We start from the raw sequence: 26922 nt of genomic DNA on the forward strand, positions 1-26922 counted from the left end.
TTTTTTTTACACAATACAGTGGACTCAATTGTAAATGCACGCTTTGAATCACACTGGCGTGTCTGTGGACAGTTAAAACTAGTGTTATATTAGTGGAGAAGTTGTATAATGACTTATCATATGGTCCTTAAACGTATCACTGTAACTACAGCCTTATGCCGTTATTGAAACGCTCAGATTTACCTGATATAGTTAGATTGGCCTAAAATTAGACACGCTGCCCATGAAATTACTGTCTGGAATGACGTTTGCCCAAGACATGCTGACTTAGGAAAATCGTGGACATGAAGCAGGGAAAATAATTGGGAACTTGGTGATATGTTACTCTTAAAACTAGATATAAAAAGGCGGAGCAGTGATTTAAATTGGTTTCACAGTTTTGTTTTTCTCTAGAGCAGTGTGTGTGTGCGTGTGTGTGTGTGTGTGTGTGTGCGTGTGTGTGCATGCGTGCGTTCACGCGCGCGAGAGAGATAGAAAAAGGTGATAATTTAAGATTGCCAATGGTTATTAAAAATACAATGAAGGAAAGGGAGAAGTATCAACTCCTTGGTTTGGATCATTGATGTGTGAAGAAAACGGAATAGACCAGTGGAATTAACGCAACGTGCTCACGTGACCAAAACCAGGAAGTGAGTCGAGTGTCAACAATAAAATGGTGAGTGAGTGCGCTGTTCTCTTTCCCAATACAGCGGTTTGTTGTGGTGGTGGTGTTTGACGTATCTTTTAATTGTATGAAGCTATTGTTATTTAGCAGGCTTGCTTTATGAATAGCTAACGTTTCATTTAGCGAGTCGGTAATTTAATTATTTTGTTTTATAGCAAAGCTAAGCAGCTAACGTTAACCGGGTTGGGAAGATCAGCTAACGTCACTTGTCATATTAAAACCCTCCCAAAAAGATAAATGTGGTGATAATACGTTTTGTCCCAAGTCCTTCCTCTAAAATCATCGTCTAACGTTTATTTTCTTGAGTATACGGTACTGAACAAAGATAGAAGTGTCATTATTTTGTATCTGACATATTTAAACGAAAGGACGGTGACTTTATTGTATGTATTTGAACTTTTAGCTACCTCAGTCTTACACCAGTAATTACTGATCAAATCTGTACACCATGTTGAGGTTGGTCTCTGTTTGTGAAAACAGATAGAGATGACTTCTTCAGACTGGCACCTGTCCTTGAAGCTGGTGAATCAGCCCAAATCCACCTTCCACTTCCCGGACATGATGCCAGGGGACGTTCCACCTGGAGGATACAGGATCGCTACTGTAAAACAACTTGTTGCAGCACAGATCCCAGACTCCATCCCAGATCCCGAACTAATAGGTGTGTTACAGCTGTGGCCTTTGAACATAATAAATCGTCTGTTGATTAAATTTTTCTCATTGTTTGCGTGCTTTGTATATGCATTGTCATTTGTCCTTAACGTGTTCTATCTCTCTGTTCATGTCTCGTATCAGAGCTGGTCCACTGCGGGCGAAAACTTAAGGACGACTTAACCCTGGATGCCTGTGGGATTTCATCGGGATCCACCTTACACATCCTCAAAAAGACTTGGCCAGAGCAAGTGAGCAATTCAGGTATGTATGTGTGTCATCCAGTATTGGAATACATTGTGTTTAAGCTGTTCTGGTAATACAACTAAAGTGTGTGTGTGTGTCTTTTCTAGAGCCTGTAAACAGAGCAACTGCAGCCAGGGAGTTCAGGGTGTTTCATGCTGCTCTTCATTCTCTAAACTCTGCCTACAGAGACTCCGTGAGTAGAAAACACACACATGGGAAAGCACAGCATGCTGACCAAAATCTGGTCCAGAAAGTTGAAAGTATGTCCCATTTGATCTACTGAGGTGCTTAATTTTAGAACGTAGGTAGTAGATATCATGTGTATTAATAACTATCTTTCTTTTTTCGACAGTCTTTGGTTACATTTGTCAGCCTTCTGTCCCAACTGAATGGCATGGGTTTAGGCCTTGTGTAGATTTGTTTTCTTTTTTTCAGATACATTCAGAGCTGACTTTACAATATGCTCTGAACAGCTCCCTGGTTGACCTCTTGTAATCAGATTCAACTTCTCGTCTAATTGAATTATATTTACGTAGGAAAACAGGGACTGTTACATATTTGCACATTTGCAAGTGTCCATAACGCTAGAGAAGAGGGTAGTTTGTTATAAATCATCCTTTCCTTAATCTAAACCTGTCTGAGTTATCGGACGTTGGCAATAGACTGTATCCAGTAAGGTCTGGTAGCTTTGTCGTGCCTCACACGCAGTACAAAGTTAATTAATAGGTAAATAGGTTGTCCTTCATTGCCAAATGCAGGAATGCATTGGTGTGTTTGCACTATACATTTTTTTGGACACACACGTCATTGACCTGGAGACTTGCAGACACCCGTGTTCACCGCCGTTTACCTCCGATTACCCGAGATGCATTTAAGTTTACGTGTGAACAGCTACGGGCTGGTTGAACATTCTTTCCCACAGGAACATGTTTACAGATGGAGTTGGCAATACTTGTCAGTACCAGATGAGATCAGTTGTCAAACCTTTTAAATCACAAAACAGGACTCAATCAATGTTTTAAGGTCCCCAGTAGACAACAGCAACTATAGCGTATTCTGATCTGGCATGGCCCTATAGTACTGACACATTGTGACACAGAACTGGTTCTAAAGACAACGATCTGTAGATAATACCTATACTTTAGTGTGTATCAGTATCGCCTCGAGTGAGTCCTTCATCCCACCTTAAGTCACATCTGCAATGCACACAAATCATGTATAATGTTGTATAAGTATAACCAACATATTGTTACTTTAGTGTTGTTTGAGTATCTGAACAATTACTGGCGCTACTATTCCTGCAACCATTCTACAGGAAACAGATTTCTGTTACTTTTTACTTTCACTTCTGCTGCTACATTTACAAACTGTCTGTCCCCACACGTGTAGGTGTATAAAATGCTGACGAATAAAGAGTCTTTGGATCAGATCATCGTGGCTACACCCGGGCTCCGGTCAGACCCAGTTGCTCTCGGTAAGACCTGTAAGGTTTTCTTCACGCTGTTCTGCCGTCTCATTGTACCATGCAAATATGCAAACGGTAACATTTCCCCTAACGCCCTATTTGGTGTTCAGGCGTGCTCCAAGACAAGGATCTCTTTGTGCAGTTCACAGACCCCACCATGCTGGATATGTGAGTGGGCTTGTCTTTGTTATTAGCTCTGATGTGATGCATAATTACATTACATTACTTTACATGTCATAATGAGGGAGCACAGCACGTGGAAGGTAATTTGACTTCACATCCAAGCTCTTATGTCCGTTTTGTAGATTGATCAGTTCACACCCTGCCCTCGTCAATGCCATCATCCTGGTCCTGCACTCCGTGGCAGGCAGCATACCCGCTCAGTCCAGTGCCAGCTCTTCTCGCAACGTCTCTGCCAGTTCCTACAGCGATATGCCCGGTGAGGAAGCACGATCGTGCAGTAAAAACAGGCACAATCTATGACGAGCAAGAGAGAATCGGGCAACTACTTGCACTCTGGTGTCGTGCCTTTTTATTTAATCGAGGGTTTTCACTTTCAATGTTCTTTTTATCTGGCAGGGGGCTTCATGTTCGAGGGCATGTCTGACGATGAGGACGATTTCCAGTCCGTGAGTCACTCTGCTCGATACTCAACATCAGATGCCGTGTCCGTGAGAAGTGACGATGTTATGGGGCTATTTTTGTGTGTCTACATGTGTAACAGGGGAGCTCAGCCGGTCCCTCCAACAGAGCAGGAGGCTCGGCGGGAATGCGACCAGTGTCTCTGAGCCACAGTGGAGCGACAGGCCCTCGACCAATAACGCAAAGCGAGCTGGCGACGGCTTTGGCCCTCGCCAGCACGCCTGACAGCAGCGCGGTCACCCCGACAACTTCCAGCCAGGTGATGTGTGTTTACATTTGGAAAAAGACACGTGTGTATTTGTCACTACTGAACCAATGTCGAACTTGCTTATGATAAAAATGACATTTATATGTATTGAAAACAATTTTTGCAGATGAATATATTTATCTTTTGTTTTTCTTTTCTGTATTTGATATAGGCGGACCCCTCCAGTGGCGTAGCCCCGATGCCAGCAGGGACCCCAGTCAGCAACGATCTCTTCAGCCAGGCTCTGCAGCAAGCTCTGCAAGCCTCCAACATGTCTGCTCTACAAGTGAGGCCGTCTACTCAGACTAAACCCACACATTTAATTATTTAATATCAACTCATTTGAATGGTAACTGGCCTGTTTGTCCGTAGTGGTGGAAGATTTGCATTTTTTTTGTGGTATCAGTGTAAGGTAAACACTGCTGCGGAAATAATTAATGGAGAGCTAAAATGAGGCAGGTCTTTGGATAAAGTACTTATTCATCGAATGTGTTTTTGTTTCCTAGGGCCGCTGGCAGTCCCAAATGCAGCAGCTCAGGGACATGGGGATCCAGGATGAGGATCTGATGCTGAGGGCGCTGCAGGCCACAGATGGTGACATCCAGGCGGCCCTGGAGCTCATATTTGCTGGAGGCCCAGGACTCTGAGCCCGTACCCCACAGACAACAGCCTTTTATAAAGGAGGGAGAGCAAGAATAGAGTTGAGCATCCGGCTGCCCAGACATGAGAAATGATGGCTTTAGACATACAGTATTTTTTACTATGACCCTGTTTCCGTTATTTACATACAGTATCATATCTCAGTCCCAAAGTTCAAGACAGCTTTCTTTTGTTGATGGGACTGGATGTATAATAAATGTAATCATGCTTACCTCCTCAACTCCTGAGCCTGTCTTCCTGTTTAATAGGTGGCATTGATTGCAAACGTATCGCATTGGTCCAGTCAGTCTGACAGTTGAAATCCAGGTGTGCAACTAGAATGTCACCCTGCTTCTGCTCAGATTCCCTTTTTTTTTTACTAACATATCATCAAAAAATAATTACCGGGTGCAGCATTACAATGTGTGCCTCTAAAAAAAAACAAAAAAAAACGATGTAATTCATCTATTTGTACACTAGATGGCAATGCAGTAGTTTATTTCTATCCAGACATGACTGATTATCATAAGTCATCCTAGCAGACATTGTGCTGGTTTATTTAGTTGTTTCTTACTTTCCTAAATTTCAAATCACGCTTGTGACGTTGAACAGTTTGTGAAACATGGTTGTTTTATTTGTAGTTGTGGGCTTTCGTTGTTCAAAGAGGGCATCATGCTTAGACAGCCAGTAGCATACCAAAGGAAGTTGTGCAGATAAGGTCATTAACATTCACTGAGATGTTTCTGTGCTTGTCAGGGCATTCTTAACATTAGCAGAGCCCCCCCACCCCCCACCCCCGCCCCTCCAGCCTTATTACAGAAGGTTACATTTGCTTTGTCTCGTTGTCTCCCATCAGGGTATTTTAGGGGAGGACATATTGCATGCCCCCCTCTGCTATCTGCTGTTCTCCATCTACAGTAATTGCCCTGTTTAGTTTTATTACTGCATCTGTGAATGTGACAGCTCAATCAGTGGATTGCCCTTCCATGAGCACAGCACCCAAACAGCGCTTTGTGTCCGTCTGTCCCCATTAACGTTTTATATGCATGCACACCTGTGGGTAATTTCCTCCTCCAACTGCCTCCCCGGGGTATTTTAAAAGTAAAGCATTTCCACTGTGCTGAAGGAAAAAGTTTCATCAAAACAATGGTGGACAAAAATGCCCTCGCCTTTCTAGAAAATGATGTCTTCCCATTGATCGACATGAAGACTTGTGCCGTACTTCTGTTGCTCGTAAGCTGGGAAGTCAGATGTTGTTTGTGTTGCAGCATTTACGGTCGTGGTTTGTGTCCGTTTACTGTGTGTATGCATCGACTGCCATCGCACGCCTCACTACTGACGCTTTCAAGATATTCTAAACGATTAACTCTGAAAATTCATGTGAAGTTGTCATGGAAACACTCTGAAATGGCGTCACACATATGGTATTGCACACCATATTTAGCTCCATTTTGTCGTCAGAGTAGTATTGACTATAGGTAATCTCCCAGGGCCTTGTCTGATATTACATCCTCCATATCCACCCTTTTGTCATGAGAACTGAAATTGCATTACACTATATGAACTGAAGTATTGTTTGCACCTCCACTCTTTTGAAACCTCTTCATCAATATAAGACCTGACTATTCCATATATATATATATATATATATAAATAAAAGTATATTTATTCCACTGAAATTATAGGAGTAACGACCAAATTTGAAGATGTTAAGAGATAATGAAAAACATGCTGCTATTTCTCTTGTCTATACCAAAGATTTATTCCCACCGACTACTTGATTTCTTTTTAAGATAAACGCCTTTTCACAAGACTTTTCCACAGTTCTCACAGGGTGCGTGGTCAAAGTTGTGAGGAGTCACGTTGTTCCTCAACGTTTGTGAGAACTTTGTCTCTGTGTTATTTCCACGTGTAAATGTTATCACAATGGCACTCTGGTGGATGCATATCTGTGGAAAACCCACTTCTGAGCAGGAACAGGAAACGCCTTAAACAACCGGTGGAAAGTTGCCTACTTAATGAATCAAGCCTGGAGCGTTGAAGCTGACACACATCTGCCCAATTACTCTCACAGTGACCTGGGATTCAGTTAATGAGCAATAAGGTGTTGTACCATGTTATTATAGGCAGTGTGTTAAGCCAATAGAAATCATCATTGGCAGACCTTTGGAAATGGTGTAAAAGCTCCTCTAATCAAGCCCTCACAGACAGGCAGAACAATAGCAACACTTCTCTCCAGATGAAATCCTCCATTGTGCCAGAGCAGGTGGAAGGGATGGAGTTGGTATTATGCCCTCCATCCGCTTTTGTCTTTTTGAAAGAAAGGCAACTCATGTGTTATTAACATAAGGTCTGTTACCTGAGATTGCTTTCTGCCTGACGTGACTGAACGGAATATGAAATGAGCTTCTGACGGACACAAGGCCACTTTATCCCCTTGGTGGCCATTCATTGCTTTTGAGCCATCTTTTTATTCTTCCCCTTCTCTTTGTCCACAAAGGCGTCTTTGATGCATTTCATCCCAGGTGCTTCAACCCTTGATGGAGCTTCTCTGGAGGAGAACCGAGCTCATAACAAGAACAAGATCATAAACAAACCACCGGGAGAAATTGAAAAGGACAACTTCACTCCTGGTTTTGTCTGAAGATGGGCGATATGAGGGAAATCCACTACTGAATCTAAAATGCCATTTTGAATTTCTCAATCATTCACTTCATATGCATGGTGGTGCACAGTGCTGACATACCAACGAGTTAATACTCTTTGCATGCTTTTTAATGTGGAAATGTTCATGGCCATTTCCAAAGAAAAGTGGCCAAAAACAAGCAAAACGTTGCAACAACATCAATCGCTTCACTCATCATAAAAATGTTCATTACTGCACGCAGACAAATGCAGAAAACTGTTTCACTGTCAGAAAGACAAAGTCCACACTGGAGGCTGTGACAGCTTATAAGTATCATAGTGATGTCTGGCTGAAAAGTATCCACAATCAGAAAAGAATGCAGTGCAAAAAGTAAAGCTTGTGCATGGGAAATTCAATAGTGGCAAAAAAAATACAAATAAATGAAGACAATCAACTAGATTTTTGTTTTAGTAGCAAAACATCTATAACACATGAATTTGGTTTGAGATCTGGTATTTCCCTCCTGTAATTCAGCTATAAAAGAGACATCGTTCAGTTGGTACACTTCCAGTTAATTAATAAAAAATAACTGCTAGCATAAGCCAGATGGTCTTTTTCATCTCATCATCTGAACAAGCAAAAAAAAACTGAAAATGTGTCAACAGGCACAAGTCGTTTTTAACATTTAATTAATGTGAAATTTATATAACTGGTTTAAATTCAACCCTAAAACGTTACATTTATTTCCTAGAATTAATACCAAAGAACAGGGTCCTTCTGGGAAACTTCTTATAAAACTAGTAGGAAATAATGTGTTACTATTGGAAATCAACAGTACTTTTCCGTCTCCTATTGGTTGAAATGTCCTCTAAATCTTTTTCTTGAGGCAACGAATATCATATATAGAATAATATATGATTTAAACTTCATTCAATTAACAGTGCAGACAAAATATAGCCCGCATTCATAAAAATGCTGCCGTATACGTCTTTATTGAAAAAAAGAAAAAAGAAAAAAGAAGAAGCCAGAAGTGTGATTGCTAAAAGCAGATAAACTAATTGCACTGCAGGGAATGTGGCCGAGCGAGTGCTGGACAGATACACATCAGGCAAAACGCTTCTGGGACGTACAACCGAGTGAAAAAACAATATTACAGGTCTGTGCTACAAAGTGGATCAATAGAGGACAACAAGTGCTGGCTTCATAATAGCTGCAGCTTTCTGTCCTTGACTCAAACAATGGTCGCTCTCCCCTACTCGACAAAAGGCTTCACCATGGTAACGGGTGATGGTGAAGCTACAGGAAGGGCCTTTTCCCTTGCCAAATAATTACGTGGTTGGAGAAAAAAAGAAAAGAGATCACTGAAACATTATATCACACTTTAACTCATAAACCCAATTTTATTTATTTTGAACCTTGATGCCTCCATGTCCCCATATAATACATTCAGTATATACATTTGGCCATGAGGGACTGTACAGAGATATGTTATGGTAGTGCATACATACGCGGCACGAAATACACAAAGGAAATTCATACACGCCACTTTACCACGGCAAAGTGATTCACAAGACACACACGGGGCAAGTCAATGGCTGATGTCGGTTGCTTCCACCAGTGCACACGCGCATGCGCATGCGCATGCGCACACACACACACACACACACACACACACACACACACACACACACACACACACACACACACACACACACACACACACACACACACACACACACACACACACACACACACACACACACACACACACACACACACACACACACACACACACACACACACACACAGCTTCATGCATGGACAATTGTGTGAACACGCGCACACACAAACCTTAAGACACTTCTGAGGGAGGAGAAGGGCTCTTTCAGGCTCTCATGATAGAAATATACTAATGTAAAGAGTGTGTCTGCTAATTGCAGGATATCCCTCCCCCTGCCAGGACCCCCCCACCCCCTTGTTTTCATTTTCCCTTTCTCCAAAGCTAAGGCCTCTCTGGAGGCAGTGCGGCTGTCATACGCAGGCTCTTCCCTATAAGAGAGTAATACTCATCAGCAGCAGTAACTAAATAAAGAGCCTCTACTGTCAACATTTGATCTCTTAAACAGGGAACATTCGGAACATAAAGGATACATCACACTTATAGTTTATTTAATTTGCACTTCTTAGAATATCTTCTCTCAAGGAAATACATAGGTCCACTTCAATAACATACTGTTCCTTAATAAAGCTGCAGAGGTTGCATAATCACATGAACAAGACACCCTCATTTGACATACTAAATATAAACGTCTGTATACATCCAACTTTCTGCAAATTATTCTCGTCAACTAATCGGGTCATTCTGCTGATAAACTCTCTTCCTGGTGGACATTTTGTACCATCACATTTGTCATAATCATTTAGTGGAGGCACACACTCCAATAATTTTTCCCTTCAATGACTGCAGTTCATAGTTGCATAGCACACAGCGGAGATATAGTCGAAGCCAAAATCTATTTGTTTTGTATATACAGTGGTCATGCTCGTTTAATCGGTTTCTAATTCAAATTTAAATCAGTCATTTTCCACTTGGACCAAAGCCCCCCGCCCAACATCTCTGTTTTTACTAGGATTTGCGCATTAAACCACATCATTTGCAACTCATAAGGTTTCCTCTGTAGAGACAGTTTGTTACAAGCATTTTGGCCTCTCATTAGACTCAGCGTCTTCTTCTTGTAATTGGTCAACAGTATCACATGCTGTGGGCTGAAATATTATTGGTTCTGTTACAATAAACTGCAGAGATCAGACCACAAGACAGCCGTGTGAGCCTAGGAGTTGCTGAAATAAAATGTGTTTAATGAGAAAATATAAGAAGAAAGGAATATTAATAAATCAAGTTCTAGTTTCTTGAAATCAGGGGAGAAAAAAAAAAGAAGAAAAAGAAAAAGGTGCTGAGCAACCAAAGAGGTTCAAGCAAGGGCTGTCACCAGTTTGTACCAGCAGGGTAAAAACACACACTGGAAGTCAGAAACTCTGCACACATTCTCACATCTCACATCCCGTACACATGTGGAACATCTGCATACACACTCGCAGCCACACATGTATGCACATCTGGTAGTAAAGAGTAGACGATAGAGAGACGTCAATGCTAAGTGATGAGTGTTAAGTGTTTCCGGTTCAAACAGGCTGCTCTGTGATTGGTCCGAGGGAACAATATGCAATCGTCTCTCACGTGAGGCTTGACGATCCCGATCGTCAGGGGCGACGCCGTGACTCGTGTCCCCGAGTCGGGCCACCTCGGCAAACGTGCATTTCGCACCACTTGAAACAACATAAATGCAAAAGCACCACAGTAGAAGAGGCTGGAGGAGTCCCAAAAAACACGATCACATCGGCACAGAACAATGAGGGGGGCCGACAGGCCAATCACAAATGAGTAACGCATCAGTGATAATTACCCCCAAATAAATTACAGTCACAGAACAATCGTTAAAAGCAGAACTGGAAATCAGTTGATCTAGCGGACAGATTTTGACCCATGCATTATAAGGCATTAACCAAACATTTGTTACCGACATCACACAGTATCATATTAGTGACTATACATAGAATTGCTGATCTGGAAAATCTGAGCTAATCTGTACTCAAAAAACGTACTCCTAAAACCGATGATGCAATTTTAAGTCAATGGGGAATGTCGACGGGAGAGCAGATAGATGTCTGCAATCCCATTGTACCTATTGATCTGCAGATGGGCGAATGAAATTGATTTTCTGAGGTAGACAATGCAGGCATATTTCATTCTTCCGATGCAAAGCCATTTTAAGGAGTGGGAGCAGGGCCAATTTGGTCCATTTGGACAGGCTCTGGTCTCCAGCCTCAGCCAATTGTACTATGTCAGATGGGTTGACCCATCCATCATGATCTCATGCCTGTCTCACGACTATGGTACTTACACTGTCATTGGTGTGATACACCCCCTCAGTGATGGATAGCAGACAGCATGCACTATGACAAGATAGAGAGATCAGTCTGCAGTGCTCACACACACACACACACACACACACACACACACACACACACACACACACACACACACACACACACACACACACACACACACACACACACACACACACACACACACACACACACACACACACACACACACACACCTGTTATTCCTGCGCAGCTGGGGACTCATCATTCACAGAAGGCCAGTTTATTCAATATCCTGACCACTGTATGGGGCCCATGTGGACAATATCCCTCAACATGCCTCATAAATGCGGCTTCCCTTGCACGACGCTTACAATCTTCAAGTCCCCTTACAAACAATTACAGTATCCACAGAGCCTCACCAGATGGGCAAAGTCAAACAAACTTGTTCATACAATTCTCATGATGTGCGTTCTTAGGAAAAAGGTCCAACATTTTCTTAATAAAAGGTACACCCCAGTGACAAATGTTACAATGTTGTACCTTCCCATTTCTTTGAGTGTTAAGTGCGAAGGGGAAATCAGCTCAAGGATCAATGAAATGATGTTTATCAGATAGTCAGTCTGTGATGCCATGAAGTGGGTGTCCGTCATAAATAAAATAGAATAAAACAATAAAGACTTCTGCAACATTGAGTCTGTATGTGTAAGATAGTATGCAGTAAGCCTTCAAAACAGGTCGGGAATCCGTCGGCCGGTGAGGTGAGTCAGGAACAGCAGTTTTGGGATGCCACTGTTCATCTTTCCCATGAGCCTCCTGGGTTCTGTCCAGAGGGACCGGAAGCGTGGAGCCACAGTGTGTCCCAGCGGGTACCGCAGGGAACGACGCCTGCAGGTGACCCAGAGCACTATAGTGTCCTGATGGCCACAGGGTAGAGCAGGGACATGTGTTCGGCACCCTTGATGGGCAATTTCCGGCTGGAGTAGAAATGGATGATCTCGGGCACGCTGTCAAAAGGGCAGCTGTTCTGGCCCAGGATGTATTTGTTCTCTTTTGTCCGAGACAGCTTCATGTGCATGAAGCCCTGGCTGCTCCTGGTGGACAGAAGAACACAAAAGAGTTGTTATTAGTTTGATAAAAACAAGACCGAGAATCTGCATTATACAAAATATTTTCTGAAGTAGCAATTTCCACCTTTAAAATGCTTGAGAATAAGTGGTTTGTGTTCAGAACTAAGAGACTATGGCAACACCAACGGGTCTGAGCTAAATGCTAACGTCAGCGTCATGGATGTATGTTGTATTCGTACTGAAAAATTCCCCTTTGATCAAAAAAGTATTTCCCCCATAAACCATAACAAAGGGGACTTTAAAACTTTTGACAAGACACCTTAAGCAGCAAAGAGGATCTAATAGTACTCTTTGTATTTGTAGTGAAGTGAAAACTATGAGCTGCTGGTACACAACATGACAAGTGATGGCATCAAGAAAGTCGTGAGGATTCATCCTGTGGGAACCATGGATACCTGTAGCAGATTAGATAGACCAAGGTAGTGGACCAACCCACCCTCACTGCCCCGCGTAGAGCCGTGGCGACGAAAAGAAAGGCTAAGAAAAAACTATTTAAAGAGAAAAGTATGTCAGAAGCCTGCTCTGTGGGGAACTCAACAGATCGCCCCTCCCTGGCAGCTACGTTCTCATTTACTCCCACAGTCGTTGCTCCCTGCAGTACGTGACAATGTTCTGAAAGCTGGATTACCTTTGGAGCTGTCTGGGGAGGAGACTAAAAGGGAGGCTGCTTGAGGTGCGGAGTTTCCCATGCCGAGCATAAGGACGAGGCCAATGAACCTCCCGGATGAATCACTCAAGCCACAGCAAATTAAAAGCTCTCTGTGCGTTTCCAGGGGCCTTCGATCAATACATTTTTACGGCTTGCCAGTAATCTTCTGCTTTAAAATAGAAAATGACTCTTTTTTTGGCGTTAAGCTATGCAACAGTAAGCTTTAGCAAGGAACTGATAAAAAACTAATGGTGCCTACATCCTGCTGTAAATATAGCATTTTGATCATCTGTCTTTACACAGAAAAATTAGCATAATGGCTTTTTCAATCAACAGCTCGTGCTTCCAGCAAGTTATGATTGCTTTAGGCTCAAATACTACGCACTCACTTGCTGCAAGTGGGCATTATGGCCTCTTATCAACATAATGTGCACCCGTTCTTTCCAGTTCACTAAACTCCCACCTATTCTACTTCATATCTGTTGCTTCCCTCATCTGAAATGGAACCCCTGATGCTGAAACAATGGCAATCAGGAGGATAATAACAGACTCTTGTGAGGACTGTGCACACACAGTGTAGTGTGTATTGTGTATATAGTATTTATTCTCTCAACACAACTAGGAACTTCTGACAAACAGGCATAAGCACGCATCTCTGTTTGGATAAGATAACAAGATGGTCAAGAGTGTTGATGAAGTTTACGACCTTTATCAAATGCACATGTATATGTTCTTCTGTTCTGATTACTTAAGGGTTCATGGGGAGTCGGGCAGACCTACCATGCAGCTGATGTAATTCTTGAGGTCATTGTATATATTCCCACTGTAAATATACACTTTATCTGTGATGAACAGGAGCAAGAATTAGGCTTCAGGCACCTTATACGTAGGCCGAGTCTATTCTCTACTTATCTCGTAATTGCATGTGTAAAGCCTGCGGATGTGCTCTCTCCACGATGCAGAGAGAGAGAAAGAGATACCACTGAAGTGGAATACAGCTACGAATGTACAGGGTTCAATACAGGGACATCCATCAAGAATAACAATACATGTAAACCGATAAATGGAGATTTCTTCCTGTGAGGTTAAGCTGTAGGTCAACAGATGAAACCAATCCTTCTTCTAGCATCAGTGTGATTACTATTATTATTACAGAAATAAAGATCTTTGAGGTTTTGGAATCCTATGTACCGTATATGGCAGATGATGGAGAATATTTCACAGAACTGCCCATAATGATCTTTTATCGGTGAGCTGAGGTAGAAAGCTGCAGGCCTGCTGGGCTATGAAACTGAAGTAAACACAACTATCAGACTTCTCCGTAACCTCCGTTGCTTCTGGCCTCAATATTTATTTGTGTCATTAACAAGGTCATCGTGATTGGAGGAGAGCAGCCACAGGTCTCTACGGTTGAACCATTCTGTAAGCGGTGCCAGGAGAGCTCATTTAAAAAAAAAAATAATAATAAAATAAAAAAAGTGACTGAAAAGTGCATTAGATGAGTGTTCGTGTGGCGCGGCCGGGAGACCGGCGTTAGGTTACATAGAGCCACACTTAAAAAGGGAAAACACATCAATAGCATCATTCTTAGAGTCCCAACTGATTCTGCACTCAGTGCTCAGGGCTGCTCATCACGTTACAGTCCTAAAGAGGAAAATAGAGCAATATGGCCGGGCTGTTTTTTGAGAAGACAGGCCTTTGTGGTGTCATCATATCCCTGTGTTTGCGAGCTTTTGTTGTCTAATCAGGATTAATCTCAGTGGGGAGGTCTGCCGTCCTGTTTATTGAGGTTTATGACTTTGATTTGAACCCTGTAGTCCTCAGAGCAGGAACAGCCTGCCAGCAATGGCAGCTTATCTCCACCTTCAACATATTGGATTGCTCCATGGAGGATGCTCGCAGTGTTATGAATCTGTGGCACCAGTAAAGGCAAAGCCATCCGCCAAAAGATAATGATCATTGGCTGACGCAATGACCTTTTTAAGCATTACTGGGCATTAGATTTCATATTCGCCTAATATTTCATATGAGCCCAAATTGAATGAGTCTACATGGGAGGAGCCCAACCATTCAGTTCTACACAATTGATGAAAAAAGGAATTGGTTAGTGGTGTGAAGCAGGCGAAGAGGTTTAAGAAAGACAATCCCAATCCGGTTGATGAAAAGCTTCAATTGGCTAAATAAACTGCAAAAAGTCAGATTCAATATTTATTTTGTGCTGTAGTCATTTGTCTCGTCTGAGCACACACACAGAGGAAATCTAAAATCAAAAAGACACCATAAAAGCCTGACATAATGCAAAGACTTCTTGGTTGTTCTTTCGATTGGAAATGTCGTTCCTCTCCGTCTCTGCTGTGGCTTCAAACGGATTCTGCTGGATAGATTTTCTTCTTTTCTTCTTTCACTAACTTTCTCTCCTCAGCCAGTGGAAACATGCTGTGCAGAGCTCTCCCGCGAGGTGAGAAACCGGATGACACTGTGCGCCGACAGACTTGAGAAGGGTGTAAATATGTTTCAAACTGCTAAAAGGATTTCTCTCCACAGAGAGGGGGGGGGAGGAGAAAGAAACGCAGCGGTAAAGGGAGAGGGGCAGCTGAACAGAAAAAAGGGGTCAGCAGGGCAAAACAAAATGCTTTCCATCAGAACAGGCGACTCTTGAGGTCTCAGCCACCTCTGTCTTTATCCATAATTCAATACACATATGTGCCACTTCATGGCCTTATACATTTTTCAGCAACCTCAGACATGGAGGATCTTCACCTTGGGTTTTGACTCATTTTCAGTGGCAGCGGGGGAGACGGGCTGAACTCAGAGTCACCTCTGCCTGCAGTATGTATGGTGGCACCCGTCATTCCTACCAATCAGCCTGCTGTTTTCTAGGCCTGAACCGATTGATGCCAAAGGCAGACGATATGACATTGTGTGACAGCCAGGAGCTGACTTACACAAATATACACATGAAAGTCTCCACACACAGGAGCGCAGAGCTTCAAGAAACATTCTATATTCATGTTTTTGACAACTATTCTCCTTGTGCAAATTTCAGCACACAGCGGAATGGAATGAAACTTGTTTCAGGCGAAGGTTTTTGGTTCCGTCTGGTTGTTAGAAGAAATACGAAGAATTAATGGCCCGGTTTTCATGAAACTTGGGAGGACGGATGGAAACCCATAAGCTCTCGGAGCAGATCCGCATCACAAGGCAGATACACACATTATCTTTCACTTCTGGAAACGGCCTGTGAGCGGCCTTCTTGATAAAGCTTCATTCTCTCTAGTTTAACAAAAAATATATCACTGTTGGTTTATGCTCCAAAAGTTAACCGGTGAGAAGTGCATTAGCAAATTCCCACTGTGCATTAATACTGTCTTTGTCACCCCCCCCCCCCCCCCCCCCCCCCTTCTATATACAGTACATGGTAGGTTTGTGTCTAGTCCACTTGTATGTCTGTTCATCCTTGGTCTGCTCCCCTCTTATCTTTGTAGGTATATCTGCCCTAAAACTAGTCATTATTGTTTGTGCTCAAATGACACCCTCTTACGGTCGAACTGAAATGGGCAAACAGGCTTTTACTTTCTCTGCCCCTGTGGCCTGAAATCGCATGCAGACACATTTACAACTCAATAGGCAAATCCCAATTAGAATATTCAAACATTTAGTGGAGGGTTTGGAGGCTAATTCAATTGGAGATTGTAATTGCTTCCTTAACAAGGTCTGTTTCCTCCTGTCTGTCTTGTCTTAACATCTGCTTGTATGTTGTTTGAAAAACGTCACTGTATGCTTGTTTCAAGTCCTTTCAATATTTGCATGCATCTTGTCTGAAACACTGTATTGTTGCAAGTCGGTAGCTCAGCTATTTCGTAAGTTTAAGCTTTTTGTAAGGCAGAAAAAGAAGCAGCCAAACAAGCATAAACAGATGTTCGGGCTCTGAGACAGGAAGTTAGACAGTCAGCTACAGTGGCATAAAAACAATGGAGAAAAAAAAAGTGGAAAGCATTATGTGTCCCTGCCAAGAAATATAAGCCTCCAGCAAGATGAGTCCTGCCGTAATAATGAAGGCTAATCAACGTCTCTTAGCATATCATAGTTGTATCTCATCTGAAGGTCGTCATGGAGCTAAATGTCAGACGGTTGAGCCTCCCTGGAAAAGTAAGATGGACTTTATATAAAGTAAAGTGAAGTGAAAAGATAGATCTGTCAGATACTACGATTTTGAAGCTGATGACTAAAGCAAATAAGTTGACTTTGGCAAATGTTCAGATGTCTACAAATTAGTGGTTATGATTCTGACATGTGGAATTTGTTTCATCTGATGAAAATCATTAAACCTAACACGCCAAATGTGAAAAGAATGGGATGTGGCTCCACCGCGGGCTTTCAAACTAAAGCAACCTCTCCCAAATGTCAGACTAGACTGAACCAATCATTGCGGCTCCTTCAAACCCTCTGCTGGATGTGGCAGGGGTCAGGGGTCGCTGATGAAGGGCAGCATTAACTGTGTTGTGGGCATGACATCAGCAAATCAAGGTGCGGACGGGGAGAGGTCAGAGGGGTGTTCCGGGGGGAGGTGGAGGACAAGGGATTGGGAGGATGTAGGTGGGAGATAGAGGTCTGAAAGGTGAAAATAATTACCATATTGAAAAGGCCGAGTCAGCGGACTATTTGAGCACAGGTATACAAGGACCTTAAGTGAGCAAGACATTGGATTCATCCACAATGGGGCACCAGTAAGCATGGGTAGCTGCACTTCTCTGGCTCTATGTATCTCTGAAAAACACTTTATTACAATCTAATCTTATCTCAGTACGGTTTGGGGCGTGTTATTTAAGGAAAGAGCGACGTTGTCCTTACTTGAGGGAGAGGGAGTAGTCGTTCTTGCTGGTCTCGCTGTTTCTCACCAGGTAGCTGGCCTCCTTACACAGCCTGAGTAGAGACTCTGCATCTGTTCGGCTGATCGCTCCGTGGTACCAGCTACAGGGAACAGAAAGGAAATGGGGATGATGATGGAGAAGAGGAACAAAGCAATGGCAGCACATGGGACAAATGAAAATGAAACCACAAGGGCCAAAGGGGTGTATTTGAAACAAAACGCAGTCATAACAAAGCGACACCGTGATCGGACTCACAACTGGCTCTCCAGGGGCATGGTGGGGTCGATACGCTCCCCGAGAGAGGCGCTGCAGTGGTCCAGTGAAGACATTTTGGTGTTCACCAGACAGCTACTGGAGTGTCGCTGCAGCGGGCGGGTTTTCCCCTCCTTGGTCGGCGACATTCGAGACTTCTCCAGACCGTCAAACTGGACTGTAATAAAGAAAAAAGGAACAGCTGAAGCACTTTATTCTGGAAGAATAGGCATGTACTGTATATGTATGCCTCCGCTAGCTTGCAGGTTAAGGTCCCTTAGAAAGCTGGTGTGCTTAAAAACAGTAGACATTTGATAATAGTTATGATGTAAATTGTTGTTAACTATATCTACTAAACTAGAACATGCAATAAGGTGTGTGTGAACAGAAATCCAGACACACACACACGCACACAATGTCACTTTGTGTCACTCCTCCAACTGAAGGACGTGTACACATAGGGGGTAGAGGCATAAATCAATCCTGCCACCCTGTGCACACATCCCATTGAGACAAAATACACACAGAGGCCAACTTCCCCCAAACCAATCAAACAACCACATGCATCTGTAAATACACTCGCATATACTACAGTATGTGTGCGCGTGTACGCTCTTTAGCTACACACAAACAAATGTGTGCAGCCATGCAAACAAGCCCACCTGGAAAAGTCATGCAAAGGTCCCACGCACAGGTACCGCGGGTTAAACATTAAACTGGCTTCTCTAAACTCTCACGGTCAACTGTGGGCACGATAAGCTGCCTTGGCCACATCCCAGGGAAGTGTCTGATGGCATGTGGGGGAGGTCACTGAGCAACTTCCCAGCCAATCAGGACACGAACAAACGTTTACTGTTATTTACAAAAGCCAACATGAGAACAAAAGAGAAGATAATGCCCACAAGGCCGAATGAAAGTGAGAGTCACTTCTCTCAGGGGGGGGGGGATATACATGTGTGTTTTACCCATTTTCCCTCCGTCATCCATCACTATAATTGATGTTATAGCCCCCTTGGCTTTGGAAAGACCCGTTTAGAGCCACTGACACGCTTCTCAAGCAATAACAGCACCGACTATACGACAAGCTTTAGCTGGAGATTGTTGGCGGCTAAAATGATTAAGATCAACACATAGCTGGGCCTTTGATGGAAGGAGTTAATGTAGTATGAAACTCACAGCCATTGCCTCCGTCTAGTCTGGAGTTTAATTAGCTGGACTGAACATGGCAGGTACTGTACAGACAGCCGGGCACTGTGATCCCCACAACATGTCGATGGAGATGGGTCCGTCTAGACTCTGTATTTCCTGTCAGAGGATTCCATTACACTTAACAGTTTGTGAGTTTGCCAAGTGTTCCTGAAGCAGACTGAGCGGGAGGGCTGACAGTAGCCATCAATCAATTTAGGCTACACGAGACAACACCATATCAACAACTTTGATTGAGCTCGTGGGCACCCCTAAGTAGGGCTGAACAGGAAAACATAGCACCGTCTGTAGATACTGTAAATGTATTAATACATTTTTTTTTTTTTTATTGTTGTTGTTGACATGTCTCCAGAGCCAACACACTAAGTGTTTTTGGTAACAATAACTCTGGAGTGGCACCATTCATTGAGAGAGATGAATCGAATTAAAAGAGTGTTTTTGACTGGACTAATAAAGTCACCAACTTTCTATTGAGACAGTGAACCTGTACTCATGCTGCATCCAGAGGTTGCGTGACTCGTGGTGTTACTCAAGTCTCAACGTACTTCACACCTGAACTCCATGGCAGAAATATTGTTACTTTTCAGATTCAGATTTCACATACAAACATATGAGCAGTTTCCTAAATGAAATAAATTGTTCTAGATGAAACCAGCAGTTTCTTTAGCATGTGACCCCCTGTAGATCATATGTCCAAGCAGTGCCTGGTCGGGGGCCCTTGTTGAACCTTCCTACCCCATTAGTCCTCTTAGCACCCCTCAGATGTATCTTGTTTATTTTTGAGACTTCAAATAGATTTTGCTGATAATATTGTCCTTTTACTTTTAGTTAATTGTTGGATGCAAGAGGAGATGCAACAAATTGAGCACCTTCAAATAGTTGTTGTAGTAGTATTTCCTTTTAAGTAAAGGACCGGAGTACTTTCACCACTGTGATGGAATATGAGCCTACAGGTTCTATTGAGACAGAGAGCTGCAGTTTCAGCTCCGACCACTAGGTGCTCCCCTTCATCTCCTGCTCAACTTCAGGTTTAACTCGCTTCAACTCACTTTGAAACATTCCCAGAAACGTAAACTAATGGAAATGATTATTGCATATGACTCCGCCCACCGTTTTTATCTTGGCCTCTGCACTTCTGTTCATTATAGGGCTTTGGCCGAGTCTTAAAATGACAGCCAAATTGTACGGTTGCATGACGGCTTGGTAAACTGTGGCTCTAACCTCAGACCCGAGGAAGACCGAGCTGTAGCTCCTCTTCCTCAGGGTCGGATGCTCAGACTGCAGGCAGTCAAATTATGTTTCTGTGTTTCCCAGAAGTCTGCATGGAAGACATTATTAGTTCTCTACTCTTTCACACAGTCTACTTGAACCACATGCCGACTGCTGGGAATACAGTGAAAGGTAGGATGAACATACAATATACGTGTAAGGGTGAGAAATAGTGTTTCCATGGAAACTGACCAAGGGGACAAGGGAGATGCATGTTTGCTCTGCTTATCCCCGTCAACGCTGACGGATAACAAAATGAAGACGCAGCCAATTGCGCTCTCACTGCCTCTTTCAATTTCTCTCTTCCTGTATGCATATGTCCGGCCCTTCCTCTTTTTCTCCCCCTTAACCTTTTCTTTTGATCTTTCCATCTCACACGTCTCTCTCGGTCTCTGTGTTTTTGTTTGTCATGGAAAGAAAAAGATAATGGGAAATTGGCTGTGGCGGAATGTCAGCTCGTCTCAGAGAAAAAGCAGTCGCAGCTTTCATCTGTTATCTCCACTGTTTCTGATGGCCCTAATGCAGCACTATCAGTCTCTAGATACGTCTGATCCTGCAACAAAGATTATATGTCAATATAAAAATTGGGTAAAATATGTTATTTTCAGGGATCGTAACATTTGAAGCTGGAAAAGGTGGTGAAATAAGGATAATTGATGCTATCTTGGTTTTCCTACACAGTCCATCTTTCAGTGTATCTACAGCCCACTCAGTCATCCGCATGACCTCAGCGCTTCCCATTTTAAATCCTCCCGGCAGCCCCACTAATTCCTACTCTTTCCCGGATTCAACACAATCAGTGCCTTATATGACCTTGATTAAACATTTTTTTCCTCCATCTCCTATAGAGTGGCTATTGTCAGAAGAGCTCACCCCATCAACCTTCTCTGTCAGAGCCAAGTCTTTTCCACAGGCAGAGTGCAGCGTTACAAGAAGAGTATTACCCTGAAGGGGGCACCTCCAAACTAAACAAAAGCTTTCATTTCATTTGCTCAACCAGTGTCTTCTTTGATTGCCAGCCATCTCACAAACACAACAGCTTCTAGTTGTTGTAGGATTCAGTTTTAAGGCTGAATATCAATAAGAGTTAGTACAAAAACTCATTCCCCTTTCATTCTCCGGGGGAAAGAGTCTGAGACATGGCGGACAGAAGATTGACGAGGGGATTGGCCCGGAGGAGAACAAAACTCAACGAGAAGGTGAACACACACGCACACGCGCGCAAATAGACACGCACGTAAATGTGCAGGGGAATCGGTGTGTGTTATCAGCATTGTTGCTTGTAAGGCACCGCAAATGGAATCTGTGTATCAGATTGAACTGTCAGTCAGATGGTGACTGATGGCCTAAAGACCTGCCCCCTTCAAACACGTGGCTTCCTTTAGAGGGCTCTATAAAACACAGAGGGGTTGAGGAGGGAGAGGACACAGATAAACACAGAGGTCAAAAAGACATTTCCATGATTACACTCCGACCAATCCATAACGCAAAGAGCTGCAATGGAATTCAGCACAAAAGAAAATAATGCCTTAGGAACGTGGAGAGATATTTATAGTGTCAATCAAACATCACACAAAGCATCTTCAAATAAGGAAACACTACAAAATGGAATGGTACATTTTTCAAGGCCACAATATTCAAAACATAAAGTATAAAAAACACCAAAAAACGTAGTTACAATAATGTGCATGAGGCTTATGAACAGACCCGACAATTCCCCTTCCCTCTGCACACATTCCTGAGCAAATCTCTCTAATTAGGCTGGCTAATTAATTCTCATTTACTAATGTCAAAAAGGATGACTAGTCTGAGGGGTAAAGTGTGCCATCGACTGCTGTACAGTGATGTGAATATTAACTTTTCCAACCAGGACGTGTAAATTGATACCCCAGGAACTGGCAGCTTTAAAATCACTTACTTTTATGTTGATATTAATTATGTGCACCAGGAACTCCAATAATGATTTGTTGGACGCTTTTAATAATATATTTTTAGAGCTGCTCGCTGCCAAATCCAGAAGTTAGTCTCTAATGATTCCACCATCTAGGAATATGCTTTCTTCTTTTACATAAATCCCAAAGATTAAAAACTCTCAGTAGGTTTTTCCAAGACAAAGGAAATACCCTCCATAATGTCTAAGTGGATCTACTGGAAATTAAATCTGGATATATTTTAATTACTCAGTTTCATTTTTAAAGGAAGGAGAAGGTGATACAAATGCTTCAAAGTGTGGGATATCTAATTCATGTAAAAGAAGAAGGGAACATTTCTTAATTATGCTCAGAGGAAAGTGCCCTCCATTTATATGTAGATGTAATATCTGTCCTGTCCAGCCACATTAAAGTTTAGATAATGAGGTTAGACGGATAAGTCAGATATCCCTGAACTGTAATGGATATTGTTTATTCTTGGTCTATATTAGAGCAAGCCACAATAACCTTTACAGACACATACAGACTCTGAGCACTTAGCCCTGGCTGAGCCGATCTGGAGCACGTAAACATTCCTGTGTATAACGGATGACTAATGTCTTGGTGTGTGACTGAGGGTCTGCCTGCATGTCGAGGTCAAGAGAGTGCATTGTAACTGTATTCACAGGGGTCGCAGAGGCCATTACCCCTCCTCTGTCTGCCCCAGTGGCCTTTGACCCCAAAGATGTAGAGTGGGGCCATACTGGCCCAGACCGAGAGAGGATCACTTTACAGCTGGACGCCAATCTTAAACCCACTGACATCACAGAGGGAAACAGAACCTTTCCCATGGATTTATGGATATAAATCAACTCCTTGCCCTGTCCTCGCCTATAGCACACAGCGGTGTCCTCTTACATGGTCTCACTCTAAGTCTTCCCACTTTGCCAGGGGAAATCCCGTTCTTGGCATTAGTTCTGCTACACGTACCTCTTTTCCCCTGGTGATTGCAGCAGTCAAGAGGGTGAGTCTGAGGAAGGGCTTCACAAATCCAACTAATGGCTTTATCGGTTGAACATAGATGAAGACTTGTCCATTGTGTTTGGTAAGATGGTAAATATGGCTGAACCCGAGGGGAGGAGACTCTGGTCAAGAAGGTAAATTGACTCAAATGAGTTGTAGAGAACAGCGGGCCAGAGGGACATCTGGGACGGTTATGAGTATGTTGACAAGAGGAAATGGGGGTCACAGCGAACGGCAATTACGCATGCAGAAGGCAGTTTAGCACAATTAAAACTAATGAGCCTTCAGCCCTAAAACCGGCACAAGAATTAGTGATTTTCTGCCACATGTAATCCAGATGGAAAAGTGCAGTAATTACTGAGCTGCTACTTAAAGTCATATCACACGGGGTGTCGAAAAGATGTCAGTAAGTCATCACGGACCAGTTAAGTGGAAGCGGACATGCTCACATATTCCTGAACTACTGGTATGTTTTGTAAGGATGATTCTTAAAACAACGGCAGCTAGCTATTTGCTTGGTTAATTAGGGGCATCCACAAAAATGGGTGCGTAAAACTGATGCTTGTTTCGCCCGTTATGTCTGCTCTGGTCTATTGTTGTACCCTTTCTTTTTGCTTTTTGTTTATATGTTGTCAGTTTGTCTATGAATTTTATTTCCATTTCATTTTGAGATTTTGTTATTTTAGGCTGCCTTAAAAACATCTGGCCGGGGACAGCAGATGGAAAATTAGCCTCTCTGGCTAACTCTGGCTCACTTACAGTCCAACTGTTGATTAGTGTGCATTGTCCCTGCAAAATAAATGAATTAAAAATAATGTTTTTTAAAGTGCAGATATGCAACAAAAATCAGACTTAAATGCGACAGGTTTAGTACAATCATGCACACACTACTGAAACACTTCCTTAATAAAAAATCAGATAAACAAATAGTTATGTAACCATTTTGAAGGGGTTAGACGGGTGGATGATGGATTGATGGACTGACGGATGGAAATGGGGGGTAATTGATGGGAACGACGCCGGACAACACCCACCATGGTGGTGCTGGTCACAGCTCGTCTGTCCTGGCGAGGGCTGAGCAGTCTGGGAGGGAGACTCCAGCTCCTCCACCAGGGGAGGGCTGGTGTTGAGCTGCCCCACAGGAGGGGGCCACGGTAGGTCCTTGATCACTTTAATCTCTACTGCAAGTGTCGACCAAGTCACCGGAGGAGAGATGGAGGGAAGGAGACGACAGCGCAGAGAGGCATCAATGGACAACAACAAAGGGAGTGAGGAAAGGTAAGTAATGACAGGAAACAGGGAAGAAAAAGGAGAAAAGAAGCGGTAAGTGAAAAATAAATTGAGGCAGAAGATGCCAGCATTGTGGTCGAGAGCCATTTTAGACTGTGATCCAAGAATCAGCAGTAGCTGAAGGGGATACAACAGCACTGAAAAAGAAGTGAAGTTAGTTTACCAGTAAATAGGGTTGGGTTCTGATAGCGGTTATTTTACATTCTTGGATTTCTAAAGAACCACGGGCTAAAGGTCAAAGGTTACTTGCAAACGCTCGGGTGCGATAAGGGATTTGGAAGGACAGATTTAGATTCTATGAAACGCTATTAAACCCCAACCCTACATGAAGAGTCGGGCTCTGTGGCCTCTCTTTTCCCTCTCCAATAGCTCTCACTCAACAATCTGCACAATCCAGACTGGAACCCACAATGACACACTTAAATCTCACCAGAGATACAGTGGAAACATGTCAATGCAAAGTTCTCAACCACGACTTTTACAAGAATGAATGCATGACGGTGCTGTATGACATACTTTACTTCAGAGGTTGGCCCAAATAATACAACGCTGCACCTAAAATGTGAAGGCTATAATATATAAAACTGCCTTGAGCTCCGCTACAGATAGTCATTGATATAGTGCATCAGCTCTTAGTCTTTGTTCTGAGTTTGAAAAAAGAACTAAGGCCTCTATATAAAGATAAACCACAATGCAGACAATATCCTTCACTGGAATGCATCCATCCTGACCGTGGATGCTCCCGGGCTTTGCCCCTTAAATAATGTATTCCTTCTGTCCAGCCTGGGTAGCACCAGGCTAAATGGAGCACCCTTGCAAAAGCATATCTGTCACTGAGCGAGGGCCACTTGTCAAATAGCTGAAGATAAGGTTTTTACGTCAGCCAAGAAAAAAATACATTTTAAAACCAAGGCTAATAAAGAACCATAGTCCAGCAATTGTAACTTTAGAAAAACACACTGTGTGTTGAATGGAGAAGTTAAGAGTGTTAACTAAAATTCCATGACTCTTTTTTTTTCAAATTTAATCAGTCAAACACAGATCTTCAACATTTTAAAATCACTGTCGATGGTCCAGGAGACGTTACCGCAGTAGATGGACGTAAGTAAAAAAGGGACTAAAATGTGTGTGATTTAATTACATCATTAAAAATGAACTACTAATGTCGGACAATGCCCTTAAAACAAGAATTAAAACAGTTCTTGAAAGCTTGCCAAAAGTGCAGAAAGAACAAACACTGCAGGTGTATCCCAAAAGAGACACCATTGAGAAGCACAAACCAACAGGATACAAGATTTAAAAAAAGGGGAAATATAACAAAACTAACGACAACAAACCTAGGCAGGATGACCTTCAGCTCAATTTAACTTTAGAAGAAGTAAATGCCAAAAACTACACTTCTGTCTATCAATGCACTCTGAAATCATCAATGTGACAGCTACAACATGACTGGAGATTCCTATTCAGCCATTATTTACCATTGAGTAGTAATGACAGCAAGTATATTTTATCAGAGTTAGAGGCACATTTTCATTCGGAGTAACACCCCCATCTAAAGTGCTACTTCATCTAAGAGGGAAAGAATGCAGCTGTATACATAACCATGAGTGTGGCACTGTGTTGTATTGGCTGGGAGACAAGCTGGTTTTCAGTGGGAGGAAGAGCATAATGTTATGAACTTGACTGTCCTCCATCCTGCGAGGGATTACAGCGGCGGTGGTACAGCACATGCTAATGAGAAAGAATATCTGCGGACTGGGTGTATAAGAGAAACTGGAGAACATTCAATCCGACAAGCAATTAAATAGCTGGTTCCCCCCCCCCTCCCCGGTGTCAGGGGATTAATCGAGAGAGAAAGGTGGCTGGAAGGAGGAGCTGCTTGATGTCTATGGGAGGGATATTGGGTGGTGGACCAATGGGACTGGAGGGTGGGGAATGAAGACAGAAGGTCAGAAACTCCGGGAGATAATGTAACTTCTACTACTTTGGGGTGAAGTAGGGGACTCTCTTTCCTATGAGATTAAAAGCCTAATACTCATTTCACATTGCAGATTAGCGTGTGATTGTTTGGGGAGCAGAAGGCTGCCTCCACTCTGCGGCCTCACTGTGAGCCGATTTTGGCGAGTGTGGCTCAGATGCGCTTGGTTGCACAGCTGAATAATAGCATTTAGCACTGTGAAAAGTAAGGCAGGCTGAT

General features: G+C 42.9%; 2 protein-coding genes across 6 annotated transcripts in view; one reads left to right on the plus strand and one right to left on the minus strand.

Annotated features, from left to right (window-relative positions):
• Positions 1 to 460: 460 nt before the first annotated feature.
• Positions 461 to 4795, plus strand: LOC117725471 (ubiquitin-like protein 7). Of its 4 annotated transcripts, none has more exons than XM_034525661.1 (11): positions 461 to 655; positions 1145 to 1325; positions 1460 to 1579; positions 1669 to 1754; positions 2951 to 3035; positions 3137 to 3194; positions 3332 to 3465; positions 3606 to 3655; positions 3751 to 3927; positions 4088 to 4201; positions 4422 to 4795. In XM_034525661.1, the coding sequence occupies exons 1-11, from the start codon at positions 653 to 655 to the stop codon at positions 4560 to 4562; spliced, it is 1149 nt and encodes a 382-aa protein (XP_034381552.1). In that variant the 5' UTR covers positions 461 to 652; the 3' UTR covers positions 4563 to 4795. The 4 variants fall into 4 exon arrangements, with proteins under 4 accessions (XP_034381552.1, XP_034381561.1, XP_034381580.1 ...); XM_034525670.1 differs by lacking the exon at positions 461 to 655 and adding an exon at positions 674 to 729; XM_034525689.1 differs by lacking the exon at positions 461 to 655 and adding an exon at positions 719 to 794.
• Positions 4796 to 11324: 6529 nt separating this feature from the next.
• LOC117728010 (SH2 domain-containing adapter protein F-like) overlaps positions 11325 to 26922 on the minus strand; it is an 85014-nt gene continuing 69416 nt past the window's right edge. For both annotated transcript variants that reach the window (XM_034528657.1, XM_034528648.1), the window contains 3 exons: positions 18031 to 18205; positions 17756 to 17875; positions 11325 to 12219 (listed from right to left, as the gene is read on the minus strand). In XM_034528657.1, coding sequence (XP_034384548.1) covers positions 12033 to 12219; positions 17756 to 17875; positions 18031 to 18205 — 482 coding nt within the window. In that variant the 3' untranslated portion in view covers positions 11325 to 12032. The remainder of the gene's footprint in view (positions 12220 to 17755; positions 17876 to 18030; positions 18206 to 26922) is intronic.

The sequence above is a fragment of the Cyclopterus lumpus genome, chromosome 3 (assembly GCF_009769545.1).
Source record: "Cyclopterus lumpus isolate fCycLum1 chromosome 3, fCycLum1.pri, whole genome shotgun sequence".
Lineage (NCBI taxonomy): Eukaryota > Metazoa > Chordata > Actinopteri > Perciformes > Cyclopteridae > Cyclopterus > Cyclopterus lumpus.

Coding starts and splice junctions, on each gene's coding strand:
- LOC117725471 (XM_034525661.1), top strand. Junction 1,755..2,950: donor ACTCTGCCTACAGAGACTCC/GTGAGTAGAAAA, acceptor CCACACGTGTAG/GTGTATAAAATGCTGACGAA. Junction 3,195..3,331: donor GACCCCACCATGCTGGATAT/GTGAGTGGGCTT, acceptor TCCGTTTTGTAG/ATTGATCAGTTCACACCCTG.